The 16,815-nt window shown below is 38.9% G+C and overlaps 1 protein-coding gene across 6 annotated transcripts in view; it reads right to left on the reverse strand.

Annotated features, from left to right (window-relative positions):
- The window catches only part of SLCO1C1 (solute carrier organic anion transporter family member 1C1), a 53,128-nt gene that overhangs the window by 26,130 nt on the left and 10,183 nt on the right, over nucleotides 1–16,815 (reverse strand). For all 6 annotated transcript variants that reach the window (XR_012125711.1, XM_073223233.1, XM_073223232.1 and 3 more), the window contains exons 4-9: nucleotides 14,540–14,672; nucleotides 10,022–10,140; nucleotides 6,103–6,249; nucleotides 4,187–4,285; nucleotides 2,215–2,460; nucleotides 972–1,136 (exon numbers count right to left, since the gene is read on the reverse strand). Coding sequence is in view for 5 of the 6 variants with exons in the window: in XM_073223233.1 (XP_073079334.1) it covers nucleotides 972–1,136; nucleotides 2,215–2,460; nucleotides 4,187–4,285; nucleotides 6,103–6,249; nucleotides 10,022–10,140; nucleotides 14,540–14,672 (909 nt within the window). In the remaining variant the exon portion in view is untranslated. The remainder of the gene's footprint in view (nucleotides 1–971; nucleotides 1,137–2,214; nucleotides 2,461–4,186; nucleotides 4,286–6,102; nucleotides 6,250–10,021; nucleotides 10,141–14,539; nucleotides 14,673–16,815) is intronic.

Here is a 16,815-nt window from a genome sequence, read left to right on the forward strand (position 1 = left end):
CCTAAAGTATTTCTTCAGGCCAACCACTAAATAATAAAATCAAAGTAATTTGAACCAACTGATATTGAAAGTAAAAGCCCAGAGGTGTAGGCTTAACAGTCATAATTTAGCAGAATAGTATAAACAAAGACTGAGATTAGCAGTTTCTAAGCACCTATTATCCAGGATTGTGGCAGGAGAATTATACATCCTAAAATATGCTCAGTTTTCTTTTCTCTCCAGGGTCTTCTTTCAGAGATAGAGACAGAGAGCTATTTTTAAATATTTTTATGAAGATGAAATGATTTGAAACCACTGGACTTGCATATCATAAAGGAAAATGTTGGAAAGAACAGAATATATTTTATGCCTTGAATTAACTTGCATTAAATAACCTTCATGGACTAAAGGAGACAACCCAGGTGTTTAAAGTACCCGATTACTTGCAGGGTGGTGTTCATGTATTTGTAGATTCTGGTTCTTCTTCATTTATTTCTTCACGCTGTTCTTTGCCCTTGAATACCTTTCTCATTATTGACTGTACTGCTGCGATAGAAACACAACCCTTTTCAATGCCAGGCATCAGAAGTCTTCCAGCTCTGAGCAAATACAAACTTTGTTTTGCAATGAGCACCTTTTAACCTGTCCGAATGCTCACTGTCCAGGCTTCTAGGTCACTGCTATGAGCTTCTGGCTAAACTTGAAAGACAAATACCCTGATTAACAATCTCCCCATAAGTCATGTTTGGGGAGATATTCCTGTGGTCACTCACCCACAGTTGTGAATACTTCTGGCTACTAAGTTGCATTTAAACAGACTATTAAAATACTTTACTCTGCTAGTTTTCTTCACCCACTTTTTGATTTCATATCTAAAACACCAGAAATTACCTTCATTCTACATACTGGAACAATTTTCCCTAAATTGCTAAGGGCTAACAAGATGTAGCTGATAAGATCTATTGGAAAGCACAACCAGCAGATAAGCATACCAATAACGAAGTTGGCCTTAGCGGATGACTGCCCGTACTGTTGCTCAATGTACTTTGGTTTATACGTCACCATGCCAAACAAAGAATTGAACTGCATGGTGCTTGCACACAAATATAAGAAGTACACTGGATTCCCAAAAATGTTCTTCAGCGATGGAAGAAAATCTGTAAGACAGAAGTAACATGGAGTAATTAAAGACAGTGTCATACTTGGCAAAAGATACAGACTTGCCTGCAGAGCTTAGATGGCTGAGTCCCACTGTCATAGACCAGGAGCATTTCTACTGTGGCACATGCACGCACACACACACACACACACTGTGGATATTAAGCACCTGGCACAAATCAAGGCTGAGATCTGGCCAGTTTCAGATCTCGACATCGGCACTCACTTCTACAGGCATAAAATCTAGATTATCGGTAGAGGTGTAAGTCCAACTGGAACAGATTTCTCTAACTGATGTAGGTAAAAGAGGGATGACAATGCATCCCTCGTATGGAGCTGGGAGTTACAGAGGGACATCCATTCTACATTTGGATCATGGTTACAAGAAAAAGAATATGAAAGTCATCTCCACCTCATGTATGAACTTCAGTGTAAGAAACGAGCTTTGAGTAAGAAAGGAGCTTTGGCATTCTCCCTTCTGCCTTTTATGCAACCAAACAGAAATGGGAAGATTTTCTATAAAGGTAAATATTCCTTGTTGGGGCCCTTCCAGCAAGGAATATTGCTAGACCTAACTGAGGGGGACCAATGATTCTCACAGTCACCTATTTCCATGTGACAGAATTCACTAGAACACCCCTGGCCTTTTGCCCTGCACCCCACTCACTCCTTTGATCGCTGGTGGGAGACATGCTCTGGTACACATTTCTCAAACCGGTGCATCTCATCTCTTAAAAGGCCACAAGCCCTGAAGATTCTCTTTTCTTTTCTGTCCACCCAGACTGATGCCAAACAGGCCTGGATAGGGCCAGTTACAAGGTCTGAACTGAGGAGGTGGGGGGATGGGAGGATGGGGATGTCAGCAAGGCAGGTTACCAAGGTTTTGGTAAGGTTCTTCAATCAGTTTTCCTGTAATAAAGCTGACTTTTTTTAAATCTTCTTTTCTGCTTCCTGAATAGTTTCTCTTTTTTTTTTCTGAACACATGAGGGGGAGAAAAGGGTATAATTTATGCATCTCCTATAAAGTCCCAACAGGAAAATTGAAAGGGCTTCAAAATTAAGGAGAGCCTGGCTCACCTCTTGCCATTTCCATTATTTTTGCCTTTTCTCCAAGGGGTGTTTGGTAGTCTGTGCCATCACCCATGATAAACTTGGATTTCTCAGAGGAGGAGTTGGAATCTTCTTTATTCCGTGGTCTCGGCAGACTCTTTGGTAAATACCAGAAAGGTACGGCTGCAAGAAGACTTACAGTTCCCGCTATGAGATAACCAAGCCACCAGGCACCAACCCACTGTGGATCCTTTGGGGTTATGGTTATGTGATCTGAAAAAGAGAGGGTTCCCAATGGCATGTACAACAAAGTCATATATTGAAATAAGCCTCTTTTTAAAAAATCCTAACATAAGCTCTACCACAACATAAAAATACATAATAACTCCTACACAATAACCTTTTCTAATCTGAACATTAGCATTGTCCTGCTTTTTAAAGGAAAGCGGATGTTTCTGGAGCATGATGTTTTCTTCTTTTGTTCCTTAGATTACAAATATAGACTCTAAATATTGGAAGGGGTCTCACTCTGCTCTGGGGTTCTGCAGAGGGACCCCTGGACCTATAGCAGGAGGAAAGCAACATGTGAGGGAGAATGATGAAGGTCAAAACGACCTGCCAGCTACCCCACCTCAGTACCACTTTCATCTCACTTACATACTGAACATCTGTCTAAGATTTTACTCAAGGGAGGAGGTATCTACACCCTCTGGCCCAAATCTAATCTGAATCACTCAGAATGTGATGTATTAAATGATGGTTAATAACAATACAGAGCTATGCCGAGTCTGAAGCAAGAGTTATATATGTAAATAAATGTCAGTATCTTTTTCATCATAAAAACTTCATTTTTGATGCCATTTCTTATTTAACTAAAAGGTGTACTGACAAACTGGTTGGAGTAAAATCAAGATGGGTTTTTGCTATGTAAGAACCTATAAAATACATGATTATACTCTACCTCACTGTAGTCTACAAGAACAATGAAATAACACACGTTCTTTGTCAACTCAGCTCAGTTGCCCCTGTATTATACTTGGTAAATGTTTATTTATTCCATAGCTTATCATTTCATCTTCACTGCTTCCTCTTAGCAGCTTTCCTCTGTACCTCTCATCACACCTACACTTTCTCATCTATACCAGTCTCCACAGCTGGATTTTAAACTTTAAGAAGTAAAGGAACTCAACTATTTTGTTCACTGTGGCAGAAAAGCATCTGAGATAGAGTAGATGTGAAATAAATGAGGCTAATGAATGAATAAATTACATTTTTGGAACACACAATGCAGTTTGACTAAAAAAGAACAATTAATGCAAATTTGGCTCTGTATTATAACACGTAACAATTTCAAAGTGCAATTCCAGAGTTTTTACAAATGAAACTTGTTTTCTTGTTTCTAACTGCTCTCTTTTGATAAAAAATAGTGTCGATCTCACAAGGAAAGAAACAAAATTAATACCTATGGAAAGATGAGGTCCCCCACTTACTCCCCGTACAAGCACTCTCCTAGAAGGAAAGTTAGTCTCACTATAGCACATTCCCCCAAAAAGAGACTATACAGTAAAGAAGGGAATTTTGCTCGCCAGAAGACTTTCAGTCCTTGATCTTTCTGGCAAGTCTACAAATACATTATATGTTTGTGTGACAGTAGATGTTGCTACACCTGTAACCAACAAGAGCCAATAATTAGGCACAGTTTTCATTCTTAACTATGCTAGAATGTGTTTGACCTGGTGAACCGGAAGTGAAAAATGACACATTTGAGTAACAAATCATGGGTCAGTCAGTTTATTCATACCTATTTTTTTATATTCCATTTATTAATGTGTGTAATGATTATATCAAATGTAAGTTTTCCATGGATTATTTTCATTTCATGAACGATTACCATCTTGGTCATTTTATAAAAATGTCACTTTGACATTTTTTTACACCATCCCCATTTAAAAAATTACAGTAACTGAAATTAATGAAGAAATAAAATTAACTCCCTTACCTAGATTTACAAAGCCAATGTCAACATATAGTTTGGCACAGAAGGAGCCGAACAGGAAGCCGAAGATTGGTCCGATAATTGCAAAAGTCTGAACACACCCTGTACCAAAAAAAAAAAAAAAGAAAGAAAGAAAAAGAGAAGGCATTTTTTTCCTTTGTAAACTAATATATTTTTAAACAAAAAACTAGAGTGAGATCCACTTAGCAGCTGAAAATATTTCACTAGATCTTAAGTGTGCCTAATTTGTCAATTTTTCAATGTCATTGAATCAGGAAATATGTTCTTTTCAGCTTTGGAAGAAGAATGAATACTTTTAAGGCATTTAATTACCTCTCAGTAAGAAAATAACAGCAAAACTTTGAAGAGGTTAATTTTTCCAAATGCAGCAAATTTTACTGCCTGGGATTAGACTCCCCCCACTGACAAAAATCATAATTATTCTGTTTTGACAGTCTTTCTAAAACTTTTTATGGTCAGTTAAGCAAAAGATTCATCTTGACATTAAATCTGATTTCTTTCACCGTAGGAAAGAGCACATGCTTCAGAGCTTCTGTGGGACCGTCAGGGAGAGCATGAACTATGCAAATCCCTGGATGCAGCCATCAGAGGAGCTGGGCGGCCCAAGGGCACAGCTTCTAGCTCTTCCCTGCCAAGTATCTCCCATCGGCCTGTCATTTCACCACAGAGCTTCATACATACATATCCCTGGAAGAGTAATTTAAATTAACTGGAAGAGTAAACAGCAGTTACCGGATCCCTTTAGGAGTAGAACAGAGAGCAAAGAGAGTGAACAGGTTCCGAGCTCCTGGACCAGATGGGATGCCTAGACATTGCATGCATCTCCTAGCTTACAGCCATTCCTCCAGTTCCCAGAGTAATTGCTCTGCGCATGTGAGGGAGCCTCTTTTCCAGTTCTGGATTTATGCTGCAGTTTTCCATAAGAGCAGGTACCCTGCTTTTAATCACTGCCTGTTTGGCTGCAGTCAGAGTTCTCTGGAGTTCTGGGGGCATAGCCAATGTAGAATTATACGGTGGACCTAGCTATAGTCCCCTTCAGTGAACTTAAACCTTGTCCTTTTGTCCTTGAAGGTTTGGCCCAATGAAATTTTTGTAACTTAAATATTTTAGGCAGTGTAAATCCCTGAGGCTTTGACCAAGGAACTCTATGGCTTTTTCTTCCTGTTCCCTGAGCTCACCTGCAATAATGTGTGACCTTGTGCAAGTATCTTGTGTAAGAACCCCAAGAAATTAACACTGTGTGAAACAGAGAACACATTGAATTTTCAGGACATAAGAGGCACTCAATAAATGCTGTTTAGATGCATCTGACCTTGGAGTTTGCCTTTGGTGTGTTTTGATTTTTCTGATTTTCGGTGCTGGTCTATCTCCACTTAAACCTCTTCCAGACAGGGGCTGCCTCAGGCCTTGCTCTTGTCCTTAAGTTTCTCTTTATCCATTCATGCCTGCTGTTAAACTCCCAGAATCCTTTGTTGCCTCTCCCTCATAGGAAAAAGATGCTTGAAATAATCAGGGCTTACAAGGTAGAAAGCAGTTTCTAGGGCTCTGGACATACATAATGTAAAATACATATATATAACCCCTCAATGCCTCAGCATTCCTTAGCTCAAGTAAAAGAACCTAGGAGTTCCAAAGTCCACAAAGATACTTGCACAAAGTCACACATTATTGCAGGTGAGCTCAGTTATTTTCTTTTAATCTGATGTTCTTTCCCTAGTGTAATATGTCCTTCCTCATTATCCAATCCTCAGTCCTCAGTGCGGACTTCAGAATTGTGTAAACTGAATAAAGAAGTTGGGTATGAAATATAAAAACCGTCCACACCCTGTTTAGTTTAGAATGAAGTTGAGAAAAGCAGGAACCCTGTTTCCCAAGCAGATGAATGAGGTGGGCTTTACCAATATAGAAAGCTGCATTGTCTTCACTGGCAAAATCATCAAGGTAGGCGATGCCCAGAGGCTGAACGGGAGTCTCTCCAATTCCACGAAGAAGGTTCCCCAGGAAAACATAAACCCACATGGAAGAGCTGGAATCAATTTTGCATTCTTGAAAGGGAAGCAAATAGGACTGAAAATTAGATCACTATCAAAGTTAAATATTTATTCTGCATTTCTACCAATTGTTCTAAAGTTGGGTTAAATGCAGAAGTGCAATTTGCAATAGACATCTTTGATAATGTGTTTGAGCAAGATTCAAATACGTTTTATAACTTAAATATTTTAGGCAGTGTAAACCCCCGCGGCTTTGACCAAGGAACTCTATGGCTTTTTCTTCCTGTTCCCTTACTGATTTCCTCTCTTCTTTTTATCTCATACTGTAACTCTGGGAGGAAGTGTGTTCCCAGCCTGGGGCAAATAAAGCTGTGAAGCTGACATCAGTCAAGGGGAAAAAACCTTTATTTGGGGGCCTGGCTTCATTTGTGTCTGTTTCAGTGGCTGCCACCTGCCTCTCACCCGTTCCTCTCCCATTCTGGCTGGGGAGGCCAGAAACCTCTCCTGTCCTGGCCTGCTGGTCTCTCCACCTGCCCCTTGTGGACACTTACTGATATGGAGATGGACTAAGGCCAGGTGAGAGATTCTGGAAATATTGCAATTTGACCCACACATACTTACACAGAGCTCTTTGAATTCCTACACTCCAATAACATTTAATATCCTATGTGGGACAAAACACAAGAGTTTGGACAAAAGCTTTTCTTTTTGCCTTAATCTTTAAACTTTTCTGTTTTTCCACAGAAATCACTTGTAATCTTATTGCTAAGTTTTATCTAAAATTCAAAATTTTATGTAGATGACACTTCTTCTTTGGGGAGCATTGCCTATAATTAACAATTGTTTGAGAGAGAATAACCATCTTCAGGCCTCATGTTTAAGAAGCAAATTCATATAAAAATTCAAAACCCTATATGCTTGAGTAGTGTAACTCTTATAACCAAAAGAACCTTTTGACAGTATTTTTAGAATGAAATTCAAAGTTAACCATTTTAAAATGCCTCCATGAAAGGCATGTGTTAATATGATCATGTGAAGTCAGATAATTACTCCCATGTCATAAATAGAATACACTTTGAAGAGTTTAGTTACTTTAACAAAAGTGATCATCTTGAGAACCTCTGATGCTCACCACTTCTGAATGCTCCCTCCCTGCCAGGCGCTGGGCCAAGTGGTTTGCAGGCATTTTTAAACTGAATTCATTTAGTAATTCCATGAAGTAGGAGTTATTTTCACCTATTAGGAACCCTTAAAGAAATTTTGGAGGTACAGGATTGGTTATGAAGCACTGGGCTTTGGAAGGCTTTTGTGTCGAATCAGATTGTGCAACCATATTGCTTCTTGTCCTGGTTCGGCCGCTTCTAGAAATGTAGCCATGTGACCATCGAGTTTTTGCTTATCTTACCTGGATTTCCATTCCATTCCCCAAAATATAATGTGAGTTGCTTTCCAAATACTGATTCTAATGTCAATTCTAGCCTTACATTTGTGTGATTCTAAGGAACCTGTGGATAGGGGAGTCTGGGAGATAAGTGTAAACACCTTAGGTCTATGCTTTCCCACAGTAGCCACAAGCCACATGTGGCTATTAAAATTTGAATTAATTAAATTATATAAAGTTTGAAATTCCATTCTTCAGCCACACTAGCTATATTCCAAATACTCAGCGGTCACATGTGGCCAACATCTACTATACTGGACAGCATAGAGAGCATTTCCACCATCACGGAGTTCTGATGGACAGCTCTGCTCCAGAGTCTTATGGGATACGTGGGGGCCATGTGTGGAGTCCAGTATTTACTCTCGCCTCTGACCATCTTTAGGATGCACCCTGTGTCCACTATGTCAACTTATATCTGTGACTTTTGAGATGTCTTTTTTCCTGAGCAATGAACACTAGAGGTCTGGCTCTTTGGGTGAAAGGGGTGGGGACAGAGGATTAATGGAAATAGAGAGACATAAGGGGAGGAAGTGGTGAGAACATAAACATGTAAAAGTTAACCCTATCCTGCTGCATAAATAGAAGAAGGAAAGCATTCTAGAAGAGGAGAGTGTGATCTAGATAGAAGATCTAGCAGATCTCATTTACGGGAAAGAAAAGGATTGAGGTAAGTCTTATATTCTGTACCTGCTTGTCTCTTTACATTAACATATTTATTCCCCACCTGTAAACTACATGTTTCTCTTTTGGATTTTAGAGGTTTAAAAATTTCCTAATTAGTTGTATTGTCATTTATATCATGTCTCTTCTCTGGTTGTCAAAAACAAGAACAAAATAAAATATTTTCAATGGCTGTACATTGGGTACAGATAAAAGTCAAAACTTTTTTGCTCGGCTCCTTGCCTCTTTACGTGGACCTGAATTAAATTTATTATGCATTATATGCACATTATATATGATATATACATGTCCTCCTGGATGTATCTACCACCTTCATTCATCTTCTTCTAGAATGATTCTCTTCTTCTTTACATGCAGCAGGACAGGGTTAACTTTTTACATGTTTATGTCCTCGCCACTTCTTCCCCTCATGTCTCTGTATTTCCTTTAATCCTCTGGCCCCCCCTTTCACCCAAAGAGCCAGACCTCTAGTGTTCATTGCTCAGGAAAAAGACATCTCAAAATAAAGCATTAATGAGGATATAAGGGGAGTGAAAGGTTTTATGGTATAAAGAAAAGACTGGCATGGCTAGCAGGTATGTAAAGGAAAGACTGCCACACTGCCTGCATAGAAATTGATTCCCCAGGTTAGAAGCAGGGAGTGAGATGAGGGTGGAGGGGAGAGGAGCTGAGCATGTTGGTGCTGCAGGGCTGTGGACAGAGGGATTTGAGCTCCAGCCTGGGTGGCATCCCAGAAACATGGCAAACACCAGTGGGTAGATTTGTGAACTCCACAAGCAAGGAGAATCTGCTCCCCTGTAGCCAGGTAGAGCCCAGGAAGAGGGCAAGACACTAAAGATGAGATGGCTGCACACTACAGTGAAGTGCCTGCCTTCGGCTCCTCACAGGGTTTCCAATGTTTGTAGTAACCCAGAAGGGCTGATTCCCACATTCCCAAGGGTGGCTCATGTATGGCACCCCTATGCAGTGTGCATCAGCTATCTGGAACTCCAGACATTCTAACAAAATTCCCCGTGTCCTATCTTGTGTGGAAAGCAGAATTATTTCCATATTTCCAAGATTGTTACTTTTTCATGAAAGAGAGCTGCTGTACTAAAAAGGACACAAATGTGGACATAAGACGATGCCAAGGTGATGTGTATGACCAAAAACTATGGCCACAGGGATTTTAATATCTAAGCTGACAGGGGACTGATAACACCAAGGGCCCCCCTCCCACGACTGTCCCCTTTACTATTATGTTAGCTCCCTAGAATGTAAGGAGCCCTTGGGGAAAAGGGTGTTAGGGACAGACAGACTGAGATTAAGTTTTTGTATTCTGATGAAAAGGAGTGGAACAAAGAAATTAAATTGAGTCTTTGGGGAAAACTATGTTTCTTTCATCTCTGAGCAAGGGGCCGAGACTTGTACATGACAGTTTTACTCTAGTACCTTATTTGGAAACACTGAAAACTTCTCTCAATCACTGGCAATTAATGCTCCTTTCTATATTATTTGATTGTCTCCATATTTTCTTAGGATCTCATCATATACTGCCTTATATCACAGGACGTTTTAAGGTCCTATAGTATCTCCAGTTTAAGTATTAAAGCTTTTGACAGCAAAAATCATGCACCTGTTTTTGACCATACTAAAGCAGATGTAAAAATCTTAAAAAACAAAACAGAACAACATGCTTAGTCAAGTTAAAAAAAATCACGTTACCATTATTTTTTGGGGATTGTGATTCTTCCGAGACTGGTAGTTGACTGTCTGCCTCCAGGAGACAGGGAGAGGTGCTGAGAGTGGAATTGGATGGAAGAAAATGCCTTTCATATCTGTACCTATAGAAAAAGAATGTTGTCTCTTTACTACAGACTCATGTGACATCATGCTGAAAATATTGCACGAACACTACAGGACTCTTTAGGGTACTTCTCTGACTTTGCAGTTGCCCTGAATCTGAACCACCCAACCAAACTAGCATTTGACAGCAGTTTCCCAAAGAAAGCCAGAAGATCAGATTCCTGGTTATTATATCATATCTGAATCAGTCTGTTACCCAGGATAACGAAAAATAAAAGTAAGAATTATTCAGAGGCTCATTTTAATAGGGAATAATGACTACAAGTCCCTATTCCCTCAGTGAAAAAAATATCCAACCCTTGATAAAATCAGGATGATCTCACAGTCAGAGGAAAAGCAATAATTTAACTGTGGCCATAGGCATCTGTGTTTAGCATTGTAGTAAAGGAACCTCAACACTGATTTTAGAGAAGGATAGGGATACATGGGCTTTTGGAACAATTTATCCAGATGGTATCCTTTTCTGAACAGCTTAATCTGGCTCTGAGTTATTTCTAATTCCACCCTTTCCTCTGTTTATAAGGTTACAATGGCAGCTGGATCGAAGAGCCAGTTCTGAATGACAGCACTGTGATAATTCCATCTACAGCTCCCCAGTGCCACACTCCCTCTCAAATGATCTTTCATGAGCCAGTTTCTCTGCTCCACTCGTACTCCTCAGGGAAGAGGTATTTGATAAAAGGACATCACAATTTTGTTCAGGCACTATGTGACCGAAGGCTAGTAATCATAGCGATGCATTCCAAATATTAATAGTAAAAACCTATGCAGCATGGTAAGGAGAACATGTATTGAATTATTAAAATATCCAGGTTGATAAAGGGGGTACCCAATTTCAGTTCTGCATAACCTACATCCTGATGGGTCCATGGACCCCACTGAAAGAGTAAGGACATTTTGTAAGTATGGGAATATTTAAGAGAGAATGTTTATAGTGTTTGTCACTTCATCAAATGGTTCCCTGACCAACAATGTTAGAAACCACTTAATGAGAAGAACTGTTTTTCAATTCTTAGCAGAATAGGAGAACATTTAACAGCAAAATCATGGTAAATATAATTTTCTTTCTTTAATAATTCTAGAGACACCAGAGACTGTTATAATGCCTCAAGGCTTTTAAAATGAGTGTCAATAGTGATTACATAGTAGTTTTGAAAATTTTTTAATTATTTGAGCTTCCTCAGTTCAGTCTGTCAAAAGGCAACAACTGCAAGCATAATAATTATTTAGATTTTGAAATAAATGGAATTTTATGTGTCACCTTTGTCACTAATTACTGTATGTGACATCCTAGAAAAATCAATTAACCTCTTCAAATTTCAATCTTCTCACTTGTAAAATGGGGACTGTCGATGTGGTCACTGCCTACTGGAGCTCTGTTGGATAAGGAGACAAAGAAGTAATTGAGACCAGTGGTATAAATGCTTCTGAGTCAGGGATTTTAGTTCTGACCTGGATTCAAACTCTGACTGATACAGTCTTGATTCTGATGCGTGAAATACTCCAGTAGCCTCCAAAACAGTCTCCCAGCCTTGAAGTTTGCCCCACCAGTTATTTTTCCAAGCAGTGGTCAGCATGAGCCTATAAAAATATGCCAGATCATCTATTCTACTCAAAACTCTCCACTGGCTTCCCATCTCATTCCGTGAAGAAGCTACAGTCCTTACAATGGTTTCACCTTACTACTCAAGGCATGGTCTGCAGACCAGTGGCATGAGCGGACCCTCATACCCTACCCTGGAGTACTGAGTCAGAATCTACTTTTTACCGAGAGCCACAGGTGATTCAAATGTCCAGTAAAATTTGAGACCTTTGACATCTTGTCCGGTTCCCCTTTACACCTTCCATTTATTCATCCTGATTCAGCCTCTTAGGCCTCCTTGCAGTTCACCCCTATCCCAGACTCCCTTCTGCTGTAGGAGCTCTGCCCACTCTTCATTTAGCCTAGATCACCTTCCCCAACTGCCTGCATGGCTCTCCCCTTTACCTCTTTCAGTCTTTCCCAAATGGCACTACCCACGACTAACCTACTTAAAACTGTAACTCCCCGCTCACCCCCCACCCCACTCTTTATGTGCCTTCACTGGATTATTTTCCTCAATGGCACTTAATATTATCTGGCATACTTTATCATCATTTACTTATTTATTTATTCCCTGTCTCCTCCTTAGCAGATCCATGAGAGCAGAGAGTTTTCTGTCTCTACTCTATCCCCACTACCTAGAATAATGATCCATATACATTTGTTAAAGTAGTAAGTCAGAGGAGCTAACACACACAATTGGGGCTAGGCCCTCAATAGCTAACGTCCATGATTCAAAGTACGTATTGTTGGACATCAAGGGTATTGCTGATAGGTGGACAGAGGACAGATTTTTAGAGAACAAAAATGACATTTTGGACAAGTACCTAATGAGCGACTAATGCTGTGAAATGCCAAAAAGAAGTTATTGTCATGATCCTCTGTAGATAGCAGACTTCTTGAGGGAAAGAATTGTGTGGGGGCTTATTTTTGCTTTATTTCATTTTGCTTTTTTCTCACTGAAGTAGTCCCCTTACCTGGCACAGTGTCAGGCAAATGGTATACTAAATAATGGGTAAACAAATACATCTTTCAACATATAAAAGATGGTGGATAGGAATCTTTGTTTCTTTGGCCTCCTTTGTCAGCACTAGCCCAGTGGCCAGTCTGGCCTTCTCTTAGATACACCTCCGATTGTCTTGTATTAATAGTTCATATTTGTCATTATCTTGAAGTAACAGTATCATTCATCTGAAAGCAACAGCTTGAAGACAAACCATTGCTGGTCTCTTGTTAAAGCCAGGTGGCTTAATTATCTAGTTATGTTACTCGTTACGTCAGGAAATTGGTAAGCGTTCTACCTGTGTCATTTATATTTGCAACAACATTACAAGCTGGGTGTTATTTTAATACCTATAACACCTACTTTAAGACAGTGAGGCCTAGACAGGCCAAGTAACAAGACAAGGGTCAAATTAAGCCAAGGGTCAAGGATTTATCTATCCTTTGCAACTACTTCCAAATTTAACTTTTTTTTTCAGTACTGGAACCCTTGTTGCTCCCTGAGCGAACCGTGGAGGCTTAATGACTGAAACAGGTAACAGCGGCACAGCCACGTATCAAGCAGGGGTCAGCTGGACTGGAGGCCCATTTCCTCGGCCTTCCTCTCTGCCTCTTCCTTACCCATTGACCCCACATGACACATTTGTAGAAATGTTGATCCAGGGAAACTTCTGCCCTGTGGAAAGGAGGTCAGACAGGTCGGTGTCCAAAGAATGGGCAGAAGTCCCGAAGCCACAGCTCCCTCTTCAGGTAAAAATGAAGGGTTCAAGCAAACCATCCAAAGAGGATTCTGCACACTTTACAGATGGGCCACGGAGGTCAAAATCACTGTACTTACAAAAGGGACCTGGGAATCCAAGAAAATATTTGGACGAGATCGTTCCTAAGTCTCTTCAGCTCTAAAATACAGTGATCTTGAGTGGGCAGAAGTCAAAGTACTACTTGATACAGGGTTTTCTAAAATATTTTCTTGCTTCAGGACCTCTGGGGAGTCACGTCTGTCAGTCCCAATAGGTAACGGAGAAGGGACGCAGCATAGATATGGGTGAAGAAGGCAGAACACCCATCATAGGATTCCAGTTCTGTAACTACAAGATACCTAACCTTAAGAAAGTCACCAGACTCTCTAAGTCATGGTTCTTAGTTCAAAAATAAAAAAGGTATAACTATGTTCTCCTACCTCACTAATAAGGGTAAAATGATCTAATGAAGGTGAAAACCTTTGCAACTATTAAAGCTATATGTAAATACTAAAAAAAGTACCAACATAGACTTCAGGGCTAAAGTATATCGATACCCACTTCTATTGAGAAAGTTCTATGACATAGCATTTGGACATTGAATAGTTATTTGAACTGATGACATATCCCTAAGTTGATGGTCTGTCAGTCAATTGTACCATGATCTAGCATATTGTCTGTCATATTCAATCATCCATGCGACACCCATTTGGCCTTTTAACACATAATATATGAATTTCTTTTTTACTTCTATATTTTGCTTTCATAGCTAAATTAAAGCATTGAATGAAGACATACTAGTGAAAAGTTCTCTTTAATTTTGCTAACAATCCATAGTAGTATATCCAAACATCTTTTTTTTACAGATGCTGAACTACACATAAAATCGTAAGTGTTTCTGAAACTTTGCCCAAAGATGATATAATAAATATCAGTTATCATGGTTTAAGTCATGAGTTGTTTTCTTAAATTTATATAGTTGATTGTAATCATAAAAAGGGAGAAATGCTGTCGTTGGTTAAAGCAAGAAAAAGAAGATTGTATTAGACTTACTGCTCCATGAAGAACTGAGGCATTGCAATCAGCAGTGTTCCAACTCCCATGAGTAGGCACCCTGCTCCAATTATTTTTGGCCTATGAAGTCTGGCTCCAAAGTAGCTAACAAATGTTATAATTAAGAGATTCCCTTTGAGAAAAAGAATAAAATGTTCATGAGTTAAAAAACTTAAAAATAAAGGTCATCAACATAACTCAATGAATGAATGTCTACAGCAGGTCTGACAATGTTTTGTGTTGTTTTGACTAACCTTCTTTCCCATCACCCTTCCTATCATTTGTCTTTCTTTCCTTTAATCTGAGATGACTGTTCAAATTGTCTTCATACTCATTACTTCAATCATCTCATCCCTCTATCTAAATATTTTCATTACCAACCCTTTTACCTCATTTTCATCTACCCTAATTATATGTCCTTTTAAAGTGTTTAATCAGTAAATTAACCTATAGAAAGTTTCCTGTAGTTTTCCTTGGTGATTTTTTGAAGTAAATTTTATTACTGTTTCCTCATTCAATTAATGTTTTCTATTAAAATTTCTACTTGTCTTTTGCTCTTCAAACACATGTGACATAGTCTTAATTTAGCTGATATTCCCTATAGAAAAAGTAAAACAAACACAATTGTACCTCACTTTAAATGAAATTAATTATGAAGCTCATATTTACACAAATGATACTTCACAATTTGTTTATATACTTTTTACAAAAAGATAAGACTCACAATAGGAAAATAACATTCCACATGAATTTCAGGAACACATCAATTATACAACCTCAGTGTACACATACAATAAAAATACAAAATCTCCACAAAATATACCCATTTCTTTTTAAGAAAATAATTAAAGAATATGGTTTTTTTAAAAGGGTGGGAATTATGCCATTCTAAAATGACTACCAGAGCCTGTGATAAATTACTTTAGGGAAGATGTTCTCACACTTTGCTGTGTACAAAAATTATTAGAAGGGGGTAGTGAGAGAAACAGGAACATTTAAAATGCAGAAACTTGGCCACTTCCACAGTTTCTGATTCCATGGATTTGGGGGCAGGCCAAGAAATCTATGTTTTTAATACTAGCTCACATGGGCTGATGGAGATGATTCCTGGAACATGCTTTGATAACATGGTTCCTGGAACACTGTGGGGTCTTAGATTTCAAGGGGCTTTAAAAGTTTAGCTCTTTTCTTATGGAACATTTAGTTTTTAAGAACTGCAGTGCTAGACAGAGTAAGAACTTCGCAGTTCCTCAACAACTGATTGTGATGGCTGATGGGTGGCCCTGCTTTGAAGGTCTCCTCAGTGTTTCCAATTCTCTAGCAAGAGTGTGTTTCCTTACATCTGTAAGCAATCTAACTTTCTACTGTTTATTCACATTGCCAGCTTTAGTCAAGTTCAAAATAGAGCAGCAATTTTCATAGCTTTGAGGTCAATAATGATAGGGAGAGAAGTAGCTTGCACAGTCGCTCCAGGCTTTCTGACTCCAGGAAGAATAAAGTTTCTTTTGATTTTTATATTTAAAAGCTTAATTGAGTATGAGATTTCTCACTTGATACTTAAGTATTTACTAGAAGAAATTTTGTATATTATATTGATAATTGAGTGTAAGCTTTTATTAATGTGTCACAGTAAATAAACCAAAGTGAAGGCTGACTTTCAGTTCGTAGGCAATGTGTACCCTCCCCACCATCACCTACTCTCCCCAAGCCACACACCACCAACACCCCACAATAAAGGACTCATTTTTGCAAGCTGTTTCTGTGTTACATTAGTGGGTATGCCAAATACTACATAACACTGTTTCAGCATCTATGATACCTATAGCTATTTCTGCTTCCTTTACTTAGTATCCTTTCTGAGGTCTCAGAAGATACACTTAGAAAATAAATGGTGATGAAAAATCTTTAAAAATAAAATTGGATATCAAAACTCTTTTACATCTACTACCATTCGCCTCTAAAAAAGACAACTGGTCCAGACAGTATTTTAAATCTCTTACCAAACTTGCAAGTTACAGATTCTTCCTTTCTCCCAGCCACACACACACACACACACACACACACACACACACACACACACACACACAACTTCAGAAACAGAAGAGAGCTACCTAACTCATCTTAAAAGCCTAATATACCTTTGAAGCTGAAACTATATGGGGCAATGAAAGAAAACCAAATGCTGTTTACTCAAGGGTACCATCAAATAACAAAAAAAGTATTAATGAAATCACTATATTAAATGATGAAAGGAGAAAAATTCCATAGTTATCTTA

The sequence above is a fragment of the Manis javanica genome, chromosome 15, assembly GCF_040802235.1.
Source record: "Manis javanica isolate MJ-LG chromosome 15, MJ_LKY, whole genome shotgun sequence".
Classification (NCBI taxonomy): Eukaryota; Metazoa; Chordata; class Mammalia; order Pholidota; family Manidae; genus Manis; species Manis javanica.